The sequence below is a fragment of the Pteropus medius genome, unplaced genomic scaffold (assembly GCF_902729225.1).
Source record: "Pteropus medius unplaced genomic scaffold, Ma_sr-lr_union100, whole genome shotgun sequence".
NCBI classification, from domain to species: Eukaryota; Metazoa; Chordata; class Mammalia; order Chiroptera; family Pteropodidae; genus Pteropus; species Pteropus medius.
In genome coordinates this window covers 11,884,453-11,898,194 of record NW_024349801.1, presented here as the reverse complement: position 1 = coordinate 11,898,194, position 13,742 = coordinate 11,884,453, and the positions used below count along the sequence as shown (strand labels likewise).

The following is a 13,742-nucleotide window of genomic DNA, read 5'->3' as shown; positions in this document are numbered from 1 at the left end:
TATCTCTGTTTATTCCATCATCTTTTCAACTGGAGTCCTTCAGTACCAGAATATGTTGGATCTTGGCATGAGATTTTAATCACTAAACACATGCCCTGCAAAGTATACAATCATGATTTTTCCATGGCTGGGAGCAAGGGTCCTAAAGAAAGCAGGAGACCTTCTGCTGCCCCACTTCTCTCTCCTCTTCCCAGCCTTGTGCCTCCAGGAACGGGAAGAGGAGTTCCATCCTTCCGGAAGCCCCCCTGGGGCTGTGGGGCTGGGAATTCTGGATTCCGGCAGTGGACTGGAGAATGGGGAGAAGGTTCTGAGTTGGCACATCACACCCTACCCTGTGAAGCCTTCTGGGGCTATGGGCAAATACATGGCTAGAGGAGAGCTGGAATAGGGTCCCCTAGAGTATGGGACTGGCAGAGGGGCTCTAATTGCCTGAGTGATGCTGGCAATGGGGTGACCAACTCTCCCCAGTTTTAGCACTAAGAGCCTAGAGCCTTGGGAACACTCTCCCCTCCATAGCAAACTGTGATAATTGGTTACCCTAGAATACCTTCTGTTCTGTGTGCCTGAGAGTCCCCTTTATTACTAGAGCCTGTTTTATCTAGGTGGAAGGCTTTTCCTAGATAGTTAATTCTTCATCCAGTTTATCTTCAAGTAAATAAGTATCCCATGTTCTGAGACACTTCCCATCAGTTCTTCTTTGCTTCTCTTTAAATTCAACTGCAAATTTCCAATTATCTTATCAGCAGATGGTCAGTCTAACCTGGCTGCCCCACTGCCAAAGAACATGTGTTTCAACAGCCTGGGTCGTATCTCCATTCTCGGTCAGTCTTGGGAGCGACTGTCGTATTGGGAGAATGGGCTGCAGCATTCTGTGTATATCACACGAAACTCTTTTATCTGTCCATCATTTTTTTCCTTTTTTCTGTCCCTCTCAAATGCATGCTTTTCAAAAGGTCAGACTGCATCATGGTCAGCTTTAGTTATTTATAAATTATAAATTTTAAATCTGCTTTCTCCAGATTGAGGATGGATGTATAATTTCTGTGTATTCCCCTATGAACTCTTTGTGCTATTGATTAACACACTGTATGGCATAAGCTAAGGATACCAAACCTCATGCAGAATTCTCACACTCCTAATTGTGTAGATCAGACATTATCCAACCAGTGAACTGGCTGTATCACCATTAAGTCAAACCCAACATCTCACTTCTGGCACAGTGACATACAGTAATAATTTATCTGTCATCCTTAGAGGTGCTTAACATGCTGACTGCCTCTAGTAATGGATCCATCCATTAATTCAGCATTAAGTATTCCCCAGAAATCTTCCTGTTTTAGAATTTTCATCTCAAATGATTTCGGTGCTGAACCTCTCTTTGCTATCGCATTATATTAACTTGCAAATGCCTGTTATCACAGACTCATGAAACAAACCTGGCTTGAACCCTTCTTTGTTCTTAGCATCTCTTGCTATTAAACATTCTGGCTAGAAATATGAAGTGCCTCATGATATGAGGGTGTGCTTTCTGCAAAGTTCTATGACCTTTCCTTGTGACTGCAAGTTTTCTTAGTTTTGTTTCCTACAGGCATATTACACAGTTACTCTGAACTAGTTTGAAATGTGTCAGGAAACACCACCTGGAGAAAAGGAGATTAGCAGAGCTGTTTGTATTTCTGGCATATTGTAGTTGCCCCAAATATTATTGAACTATTATACTCTCAATTTTTATTTTAACATTCTTAGTTAATAAGTCATCTAGAAAACATAGAGATATGGTAATCATATCCTATACCACAGAAGTAATTTAAGCATTGAAAATGCGTAGAGTACTATGTACACTAAATTGAAACTCAAAAAGCTTACATTACCTTTTCCTGATGTGTTAAATGAAAACTTCATCGTCTCCATTAGTTACAATATAACATTTCAATGTGTCTGTAACAGTTTTGAATATGAATCTGGCCTTGAATTGGCATGTAAATGTATTTTGTTAGGAAAACATAGCATTAATGATAAATATCCTCGGTCAAAATATTTAATTATACTGGAAATTCCCAGGTAAAAAACTAGCATGGATTGTATAGAATTAGGAATTTGTTGATTCATTTCTTATTCTTTGAACTCGTAATAGTGGTTGACAACCATAACAGCAAAGAAAGATTAATGAAAAATGCATAAGTATAATGTATGTGTTCATACTCCATAAAATTATTTATTTCGCTTGGATAGAGAAACACTTAGAATATCATTAAACCCCAGACAATAATGGTCAATATTATAGTTCTTTATTATTTAAATAATTAGTGATAGGTCTTAGATAAATGTCAGAAAAAAATCAATATAAATAGAACATTCTTTCACGAGGCAAAGAATAAGTAAAATCAAATAGTAAATCGTTTTTGATATTAAGCCATTATGATTTATTAAAATGCATGTATATATGGCTCTTATATGCATATGAAAATAAAGCACTTAAGTAAATAAAATAGTTGGTCATTTTATTTCCAAACAGTAAGCTTTAAATCCAAAGGTATTTCATCGTTATTGATTTATCTTTTCTTACCTACAGTGCACATTTTCATCCTTTATACTCTTCTTTTTTTGTTCCAAAAGGCTAAGTTCCTGTATTTAAGTTATATATAATTTAATACTGCTGACTAACATGTTTAAAATTCTGGAGCTAAGTATGCATAATTTTAAAATTTGTATCAAGTTAATATCCTTGCACATTGTTATATCATAATTTCCTACAAATCCTATGATAATAAAGAAAAATACTTTATATGAATTGCAGTTTATAATTTAGATCAAACTAATGATGACTGGAATGGGTTTTCTCTCCCTCTTTTAATTTAAGAAAATAATCAAACACCTATTTTATTTTTTTAATGACGTATTTTATGATAGTGAATCCTGACTCATTATGATATATCTTACTTTTTACTTGGTTCTGTTTTTTTGTTTTTGTTTTTTTAAATCAGGTTGTCCTGACAACAGCTTTGGATCCAAATGTAAAAATCCCTTTGGTGGATTTCAGGGATGTATGAGACTCATTTCTGTCAGCAACAAGGTGGCAGATCTGATTTCAGTTCAGCAGGGGTCCCTTGGGAACTTCAGTGACCTTCAGATAGACTCCTGTGGAATCACAGACAGGTAAGGGCCATCTCACTTCTTTATTTCGACCTGTCCATTGCCAAACATTTGGCAGCAGATTAAAATTTATATGTAAAACAAATATTATTTTCTCTCCTGTTTTCTACCATCATCTGGAAATGGATTATATTCACATTAGAAAAAAAGGAAAATATGCCTTTAGTTTTATATTTTATATTTACAATTGATAAAATTTAGATAGAATCCATTTGACCATGTTATTTATACACATACATGCTACCAGTTCACAAAAGATATTGTTGATGCTGCTATAATTTAGGTGGGTATGAATGTATCAAAAATGTATCATTAAACTCAATAGCTTAGGACACCTTAACAGTAATATTGATCGTAATGTACCAATAAATCAGAGACCTATCTGGTCAGTTATCATACTGAGTTTTGCTTCCCTGACAACTGAGTGATATACTCAGAAGCATAGAAGTGTAACTGGTTGCTATGATCCTAATGTGTAAAATAATTTACTGACTTCTCTGCAGGGAATATAAAAAGGAACCTCTCTCTGGAAAAATTTGACCGTAGTGTTGATCAAGGTGTAAGGCTGATCCAGTAGTTTCAATCAGAGCTCCAGTGCAGTACATGGTAGTGCAAAATTTGGAAGTTAACAGTAGCAGAGAAGCAACTTTTAGAATGATAATCGATAGCTAATAATTTAAAAGTACTTTTAGGCATGGTCAACTATAGCCAAATAATCTTTCCAGTTATGCTTTACTATCAAGGCTGTTAATTTTAATTATTGAGATCAGTGGACTGTCATGGCCATTACAGATTTTAAAAAATTAAAATGTGACAAACTTAGCCCTTACCTTGTAGTAGTGTTCTGTCTATATTTTGAATAAATTCATAAAATAACCTTATTTAGCAAAAGATTAGGACATTTCCTCTCTATGAATATACTTTTATTTTTGAACCCAATCTGTAAACAAAATAATTCTTTCTATAATGAAAGATTATACGTAAAGGGAGAATTTAGATAATAAACCACCATTGGCTTGATTTTAGGAGTAAATGACTGACTTTTTCCATAGGTACAACCACACCAGCCCTGAAACCTTAGTTTTGATTTTGGGGAGGGCCTCACTCACAGAGGTCAGGAACCCCACCTCTGATGGGTGATAGCCATCAGAGATAGTGGGGCGGGTCAGTTCTCCACACCATGAATGACAGTCGTTTGACCACCTCAGATTGCAGAAAATTCTTTTGGTACAAATAGATCCACACTTCTGTGTGATTGCTCCCGAGCTGCCATTTTACATGAAGAATCCACGTAACCTGCTTTCTAGAGGTACATATTTGTAAAATCGAGTGTGGTACAACACAATTGGAGAATGTGTGGTGTCTGTACCACACCTTAAAAGGACTTCAGAAATAGTGAGCAAATTATGGATCAGATAGGCCTTGACTATACATTTTTTTAAAGAAAAACTTTAGGGGAATAGTAACCCTAACAATCTTAGTTACATTTGTATACCTTTTATTCCAAATGTATCTCTAAATTTATTCTCTTATATTCAGAAGAAAATATATAGTCATCTTTTGGTATCTGCCAGAGGATTAGATCTAATCTAATTGGTTCTAATATAGATATCAAAAACCTATAGATGTTCAAGTCCCTTATATAAAATAAAATAGTATTTGTATATAACCTACTCACATCTTCCATATGCTTTAAATCATCTCTAGATACTTATAATAATACAATGTAAATACTACATAAATAGTTGTTATATACTGTATTGTTTATGGAGTAATGATAAGAAAAAAGTCTGTACGTACTCCATAGGGGTGCAGACATTGTAGGTCTAACTGCATAGTATACATAAGCAACATTGTAACTTTTTTCCCAAATATTTTCCATCCCTGGTTGAGTGAACCCACAGATGCAGAAGCAGTGGATACAGAGGGCTGACTGCATTCATTTATTTTGGTCTTATATATAGTACCTATTGACATAGCTTCTAAAGCATTGTTGGAGTGTTTTTTAAATAAGTCTGTATACCAGGCTCTATGCTAAGCACTTAACAAGAATTAGTATTTAAATTTGTGTCTGAGTGTCTGCATAAGGAAGATAAAAGTATGTAAGGAGTGGGGAATATGCGTGTGTGAATGACCTTACAAATGTGTGTGTGTGTGCATGTGTGTGCGCATGTGTATGGGTTAATATGTGAGAATTTGTGTGTTGTGTGGGTAAGAATTTGTGCAAGAAAGTTATGTTCTAAAATTAATTTTAAATTAATCGCTTAATATGTATTTCAATTAATCCTCATGAAAACTCTTAGAACCTGTTCTTAGTAGTATTTATTTCTTATAAATATGGAAACAGATGCACAGATAAGTTAAGCTAAGATGACATGACTAAAAGGCAGAGTCCAGCATCAAATCTAAGCCCTCTGGTCTATGGCCATGCCACTCTGAATGTGCCTGATCCAGTCTGATCTTGGAAGTTAAGCAGGGTCGGGCCTGTTAGTACTTGGATGGGAGACCACATAGGAAGACCAGATGCTGTAGGCGATTAAAAAAAAAACAAAACAAATCTAAGCTTTCTGGTTCCAGGAAAGTTCTTCTGAAATATATACCTGCCATGTCCTACAGCCCCCTCGGTGCACATTAACGTTTATTGTGGTTAATACTTAATCTGTGTATAATAAACTCATAATTTAATGGTTTAATAAATTGCAGTTTAAAACAAACAGGAATATTAAAATATGCTTTAAAATTTGACAGGAACTAAAACAACATAGTTCTTTTTTATTGTAAATAACTTTAAGTTGGATCAAACCTACACACAAAGGTGTACATACATGTACGCACATGCTCACATTCACAGTCATACAGTCATTCACACATACTCTTTACACACATAAACTAATGTAGTCATTGCACATGGTCTCTCACACATGTACACACTCATGTGCTCATCATATATTCAAAAGCCCCTTACCACGCATAATCCTTATGCATATACTCCACGTACATACGTTTACACACTTCCTCACACATTAACCCATGCACACTTATACACGTACATTCTCTCACACACCCACACCATCTTTACACACCTAAAATTATTCCCACATCTTCTTTACACACAGTCACACACACACACACACACACACACACACACACACACACACACACTCTCATCTGGAAGCCCTCTCTTTGTCTTCTGTCGACATATACCTGCAGGGAAGGTCGCCTCAAGTCCAGGAAATCTGGTGGGGAATGACTGAGGGGTGAGGGCAGTTGGTCTCTTCCTGGAGGCGAAGACAGAACTTTGAAGGGAGCTGCCATTCGTGTCTCTATGTCTATTTCCCCATGTCCATGTCCCTATGTCTTGGCAGAAACTCAAGTGGGGCTTGGGCAGGGGTGACAGTTGTTAGGACATAAACACTTACTAAGTTACTCGAACCTAATGCATTATTAAACAAAAGAATCCAGTATGTTTTAATATCAATGTTTTAGGAATATCCTCTGATTGAGGAAGGTTACCATCTCAGACCTGAATTACCTATTCTTTCCTGAGTTGAGTAGGGCAGAGGGTGTGGTATGTCCCTGGTCTCAAATGACATCTGGGCTACTGAGACTGCTGACAAGAATTGAGGCCGTTGTGTCACATACACCATGGCAACCTCAGCAGGCCCAGCACCTGCCTCCTGGCTTCCCCAGCCTGCAGCCCTCATACCTCCATCGTGCTGTTCTCCCAGTCCACTCCCACCTCCCAGTCCCTGGGCTTGGGTTTCTTGCCTGCATTGCACATTCTTCCCTCTAGTCTGGTCCTTGACCTTCCTCCAGTCACACCCCCTTTTCTCTTTCCTGAGGACCCGTTAAGCCTGCCCTTGTTCCTCTTCCTTATGTTCACGTGTGTTTCCGCCCCCTGCTGACAGTTGATCTGAAGATCATGGTGTTATTCTCTCTCCTGTAACACTGAAGACATGGCTTATTTAGCTGAGAGAGAAAAGGGTGGAGTGGGGTGGGGGTAAAAGGCTGGTTCTTGTTGATTTTACAGTTATGAGATTCGAATGCAGGTGGTCACCATTATCCTAGGACCAGTAGGCACTCAATTGTTCAATTTTCCTAACGTGATAATATTATAGAGAGTTTTACTTCAATATCATTAATTCCAGCCAAGTTTTACATTGTGTAAAAGTCTTTTGAAATTTATATTGGAATGGACAGGGAGTCAGGATAAACAGAAATAGTACACATCACTTCAGTTTTGGGCGTGTCGATATATACATTTGTTCAATTCACAAGCAATGAAAATAATGATGGAAAAGTCTAAGGAAAAGGCTAGAGGAAATGGGTTAAAGAGTTGTTTTGCTTTGTGTTGGAATGACTAGTGAGCAGAAAGGTGTACAATACAATTGTTTAGAACATTTAGTTAGAATTAGTACTTCACTATAAAATGTAATTCGACATAGGTAAAAAAAAAAAAAAAAGAACTACTATATGATGAATTTAAATAAAATCCACAATCCAGTCTTTCACATTGTAATTTAAAAATGTAAAAAGTCAAGTCTAACTAACAAGAGTCAACAAAAATGGATTTGTGTCTTTTAGTAGCAGATCAATTAGAAATAGCGCATATATAAAAATAATTAAAGATTATTCTTTAGAATTTTAGGCATAGCTATTTATATCTGCCCCCTTTTAAAATACAGTTGCAGTCTGTTAATAGACTGCTCTGTCCTTTTCTGATGACCAGCTAGGATTGCTATTGTTTTACTTTTTAAAAATTTTTCTCTTCTGGATTGTTATTGATTTGAAATACTTAAAATATTAAATATGTCATGAAACATTATTTGAATGGATTCCTGTGAAAGTATAAAAATGCTAAAATAAATGTAAACTTAATTGGCATGGAAAGATATCCATTATTTATTAAAAGGCAGGTTGTAAAATAATGTGATTATTATGAGTATATATACACACATGTATACACATATATAATGTATATATACACAAACACATATATGTTTATAGTGGTAATTTATATATTGAGATTGTAAGTTATATTTCTTTTCTATTGTTTCCTGGATTGTTTGATTTCTGTACATAGGACTTCTATTTTTTATTGTCAGGAAAAGTCAATAACATTATTTTCAGTTAAAGCTGGAAAATTCTATAAGCAAAACATGAAGTTCCCGTGCTTAGCTTTAATAAAGGAGGAAACTCTGTTGCAAATATATTCTTGGCAGATTTTGTAGTTTATTTATTTTTTAATCTGGGATGAATGAGAATATTTAAAGCCTTACCCTCAGTGTATCATTCAGTAATTTTTTTCATAGTATCTTAAGCCAAAAGATGTACTTACCAGTTTCACTTAAAAAGTTGTTTGGGTTCAAGCAACTTCATAAGTGTTTATGTCTTAACAATGTAGTAACTCTTTTGAAAAAGATATATATATTTGAAAAACATTTTTGTTTCATTTTTCGTTAAACACAATTACTTAGCAATTGCACATGTTTACCATTGGGTACTGTACAACTTTTCAAAGCTTGAAATCTTTGGGGGAGACACTGCCACCTTCATTTTTTGTTCAACGTTGATTTTACATGGTACTTGTTTTTTATCAGCCACTAAAAGTTCTGCTTCTCAAAGTTAGGGTACCATTAAAAGGAATGTATTGCGATCAAATGTTGAAATTGAACTAGCTCGAGCTAGTAAGTCACATAGTGTTTGATAGATGTTGAATATGCCTGTATTTCTTTTGAAAATTTAAATATCCTAGGAGCCCCCATGAGTTCAGTTCAGCACCCTAGGGCACCTTGACACGCTGCCTGGAATTTGTGTCTGCATCATACAACTTCAGCATTCCTGGATGTATGCATCAAGTGAATAAAGATGTCCCTCCCTCCCACTTCCTTCTCTCCTTCCCTCGTCTTTATTTCTTCTTCCTTTAAATATTCAGTGTAGTGAATCAACATGAGTAAATGTTATTTTGTGTAAGCTGTTCATATTTCTGGCAACATATTGACTTAGCGTTATGTCACTTAGGGAAAAGAAAGAGCTCTAATAGAGTAGGACGTGATGAAAATTAAGCAGCCACAACTACCTGAGAATTGGTTAAAATCTGATGAATTTATCGATCTATGGTTTAGTTCTGTGATTAAAGTACCATAATGACAGACTGAATAACCATTAGTCATGTTAAATTTACTCTTTATGTTAATGTTGACATTCTTCTTTCACATGACCATGTACGAATGATCGATATTTTAAGATATCTCAAGTGGAAGAATAGTAATTGTGTCTGCATCTTCTTTTAGGTGTTTGCCCAACTATTGTGAGCACGGTGGTGAATGCTCCCAGTCCTGGAACACCTTTCACTGCAACTGTGCTAACACTGGTTACAGGGGAGCTACTTGCCACAACTGTAAGCCAAACACATCTGCTTGTTCTCGCCTCCCTTCTGACTTCCCTGTTTCATTTCCCTTTTCGTTACTGTGTGTAAATATGTCCATGTATGTGCAACCATGCATCGAAATGTACACCCTTGAATTTTAGCATCCTGTTGATTTCTAGTTGACCCAACTCATTTAATTCTGGTCATCCTTTAATAGGTGGGTACTGTTATTATCCCTAATTTACTCATGAGGTAACAGAGAGAGATTAATCACCTTGCCTAAAATGTCTTAAATAATTGAGCCACAGCAAGGAAGTGAACACTTGGAATTATGCTCCAGAGCCTGGGATCACAACCAGTACTCTTTTCCTGTATTATAAACCATACATTTTTTGTCTGATGAAATGTTTGCAGGTATTGTAAGATTCATGCCATTTTGTCATCCAGATGTTTGGTACATGTGATGGGGTCGGCCTCACCCATCTCAGTCCCTTCGCTGTACGCTGCTTTGTACTCCTGACAGAGATTAGATTGGAACCTTGGGCTCGCAGCCCTGGGGCCTCCACCAGGGGACTCTGAGGGGGCCTGTTCAGTGCCATAGTCAGAGTCATTCCTGGAACATCATCTTACATATTGCCTTGTAAGCTCATGAAGAATGTTTGCTGTTCCCAAAGGCACACCTCCGTGTAACCAGGGGCCACATTACTGGATACAGGTCACCCAGCTAGCAGAGGGAGAGTACATTTTAATTTTTTATATCCTCCATCATTTCCACTGTAGTAACTAACTCAAAACAGAAAGCTAATTGAATGTGTTTTAATTGACTATTTGCCTTTAATTGTTATCAATGACTGAATCTAAATATAAACCCAAACAGTTCTGAGGAAAAAAATGGTCAATAAATGCATATTTTTATCTGTGGCCCACAGTTTGACCCCAATCACTGAGTTAACTCATTAGGGGATTGAGCAGGTAGTCTAAATGGAGCTGAATGGTTTCTTTTTCTATCTTTCTTTTTTTCTTTTTTTATTTTTGCCAATAACCATTCTGAGAAATGAGTCCAAGATGGGAAACCTAGTTATAGTGAAACCATCACTATCTTTTGCATAGTAAAGAGGGGGCAGCAATGGGGTCTTTTAAAAGGTTTTATTAGAAAATAACGTGTTAAACAATCATGTTATAAAATGTCAAGCAATACACCTGAAGCAAAAGTACTCCCAATTATCCTTATCCGATCACGTGACCTCTCTAATACCTACCCTCTCTCCAAAGTTATATGTAGATATAACATCTTTCTAGGAATTTATGAACATAGGCATGTGCACATAGAAGTGTATAAATTAACTATTTTTGTGTGCCTGCTTCACTGCACAAAGTACAAATGTGATTAGAAAGCAATCCATACCTATATTTCCATCTATATAATATATAATATGAAAAAAATAAAACTATCATTTTGTGGAGGAGTGGAGAAGTAATTTGGTATGATTATCTGAAATTTTTGTAACACTGAGCAAATTAATTACATATGGTCTAAAAACTTATTAACACAATTTTCGAAAATTTAGAATAATACATCAGGGAAGGACATTCAGGGATGATTTATTTCTCATTTCACAGAATAAAGAGCTTGATGGAAATTATCAGTACATTTGACCAAGTATTCAGTGAGATTGGGCACTATATATAAGTGTTAATATCAAACCTCATACATGGAAATTATATAATTATATACTGAAAAGCATCCAGTTATGAATCAAAACACAGTGAGATCACTTGGCGGCAAATTTCATATAAATATTTCTTCTGATATGAATTTTAATTATCTTGAATTCTCATTACAGAGCATTAGAGAAAGCCTCTTTTGTAAATTAGCTTTTAAATTATGAGGAACTTTGTAAACCATATTTGTTTTACAAAAAAGGATTTTATCTATAGATAATTTTGTGTGAGAAAGGAGAATAGTTACATTATTTAAAACTTTTCTATTGTATAATTATTGGATAACAGCAAATTATTTAAGGAGATTGCATTATTGTGCTTCAGATGTCAGATTATTACAAGGTGAAACAGAATTAGAAATTCCAAAATGGATGTTGAAAAATTTATTTGGATGAATTCATTATAAAGATTCATTATAAATGTCTTAACATGTAAACTGTTTACCTTCTCTTTTGTTCTATCTAATGTAAAAATAACCTAAATTTTCATTTTAACTAATATATTCTTTTAGTGATAAAAAATAATGCCATAAAATGTAACCTCATGCTCCCTTTTTTCTATTTAACCTACTTTCATCCTTATCAGTTTTTAAAAACAGAATGAGTTTTATTTTAAAGTACATTTTACTTTTTCTTCTGGTCAATAATGTATGTATTACATTTTGAAACTTGGAGTATTTTCTGTCCATATTAAAATTTAAGAGATTCATTTTAAACTATTCCATTTATAACGATCCAATTTTTTTTTTTAACAGCTATCTATGAGCAGTCATGTGAAGCTTATAAGCATAGAGGAAATACTTCAGGGTTTTACTATGTAGACTCAGATGGAAGTGGTCCCCTAGAACCATTTCTTCTATATTGCAATATGACTGGTGAGTTAATCAACTTTCACTTAATAGTTAAATTTGCATGAATGCTTTAGACACAAAATTTAAATGAAGCAAGTGGGGAGTTGACCTAATTTGCAATTTGATTAAAATGTATAAAATGTATAAATCTTTAAAAAATAATTAATGATGATGATTTAAAATGTTGCCATTATTTTCTATGCATGTGGTATATATATAAAACACCTAATAATAAATGTATTTTATTAAGTCCCAAAACAAAAATGATAGACTTTATTCTCTGAGGATATTAATGCATATGAAAGCTTTGAAAAATATTTATTTTTTAAATGTAGATAAAAGTGAAGTTTATTCTTGAATTCTTTACTTATGTATATTTAAATAGGAATTAATAATCACGAAAAAATAAGTTTGATTAAATTCATCATTTATTCATGATAAAAAAGAAAATGAAAAATCAATAAATTACCAATAGAGGAAAATTTCCTTAAATTTGTTAAAGAGTATCCACAAAAAAACCACTATAGCATATAACACAGTTTATGGTGAAATATTAAAGGTATCTCCCCTGTTACCAGCATTAACAGAAGGATGTCTGCTGTTATCACCCTGCTCTCCATTATTTGGGGGTCTGAGCCAGTGCAATAAAGCAAGAGAAATGAATGAAAGATATAAGTACTGGAAAGGAAGACCGAGATTCTCTTTATTGTAGATGTCCAGGTTATGTATTGAGAATATTCTAAACAATCTAGAGATAAATTACTAAATTTTAGGATGATATCAGTTAATATAAAAATTAATTTATTTCTGAATACCAGCAATAAGCAATTAGACAATGAAATTTTAGAAGATTCTATTTTTACTAGCACGAAATATCTCAAATACATGGTAATAAATGTAATGACAGATGTGCAAGGCTTCTACATGGATAAATATTAAATGGTCTTGAGCTAAACTAAAATCCTAAATAAATACAGAAATATAAAATTTTTATCGATTAGAAAATTCAATGTGTCAATATCAAATTTTCTCAAGTAGGCATTGATTCAGTGCAAACCTAAATTAAAATTTCAGTGAGGTGTTTGTTTGCTGGTTGGTGTAATTGTTTTAATGAAAATAAGCAGTTTCTAAAATTTATCAGCAAATGTGAAGGGACAAGAAGAACCAGATTAATCTTGAAGAATAAAGCTGAAGGCCTCAACTCTATCTGATATAAAGACATTATACTGATAAGTTAAGTAAAACAGTGTGTGATTAGCACAAGGGTAAACAAACAGACCAATGATATAAAATAGAAGGGATCAAGATTCCTTTCAACCAGTGGTGCTGGGGAAAATTATATATAAATGTAAAAAGGAATATTGATCTCTTCATCATCAAACACAAAGAAATGGATTCTAGATGAAGTATGCTATCCAACAGAGTAGCTACTAGCAAACAAGTATCTATTTAGATTCAGAGTTAGTTTTACAAACTAAATGAATTGAAATTTAAAAAAAATTTAAATTTATTTATTTTTATTAAATTTATTGATGTGACATTGGTTACAAATTTAAATTTAAGTTAATTTATTATAATAAGATGAAATGTCAGTCCCCCCAGTCTCACCACATTTTAACTGCTTAATAAACGTCTATTCCATCACCG

The 13,742-nt window shown here is 34.4% G+C and overlaps 1 protein-coding gene and 1 pseudogene across 1 annotated transcript in view; both read left to right on the top strand.

Annotated features, from left to right (window-relative positions):
• Positions 1-13,742, top strand: part of CNTNAP4 (contactin associated protein family member 4) — a 222,609-nt gene that overhangs the window by 146,469 nt on the left and 62,398 nt on the right. Inside the window, exons 10-12 of the mRNA XM_039888850.1 lie at positions 2,985-3,156; positions 9,447-9,553; positions 12,000-12,119. Coding sequence (XP_039744784.1) covers positions 2,985-3,156; positions 9,447-9,553; positions 12,000-12,119 — 399 coding nt within the window. The remainder of the gene's footprint in view (positions 1-2,984; positions 3,157-9,446; positions 9,554-11,999; positions 12,120-13,742) is intronic.
• Positions 5,571-5,688, top strand: LOC120580983 (uncharacterized; annotated as a pseudogene).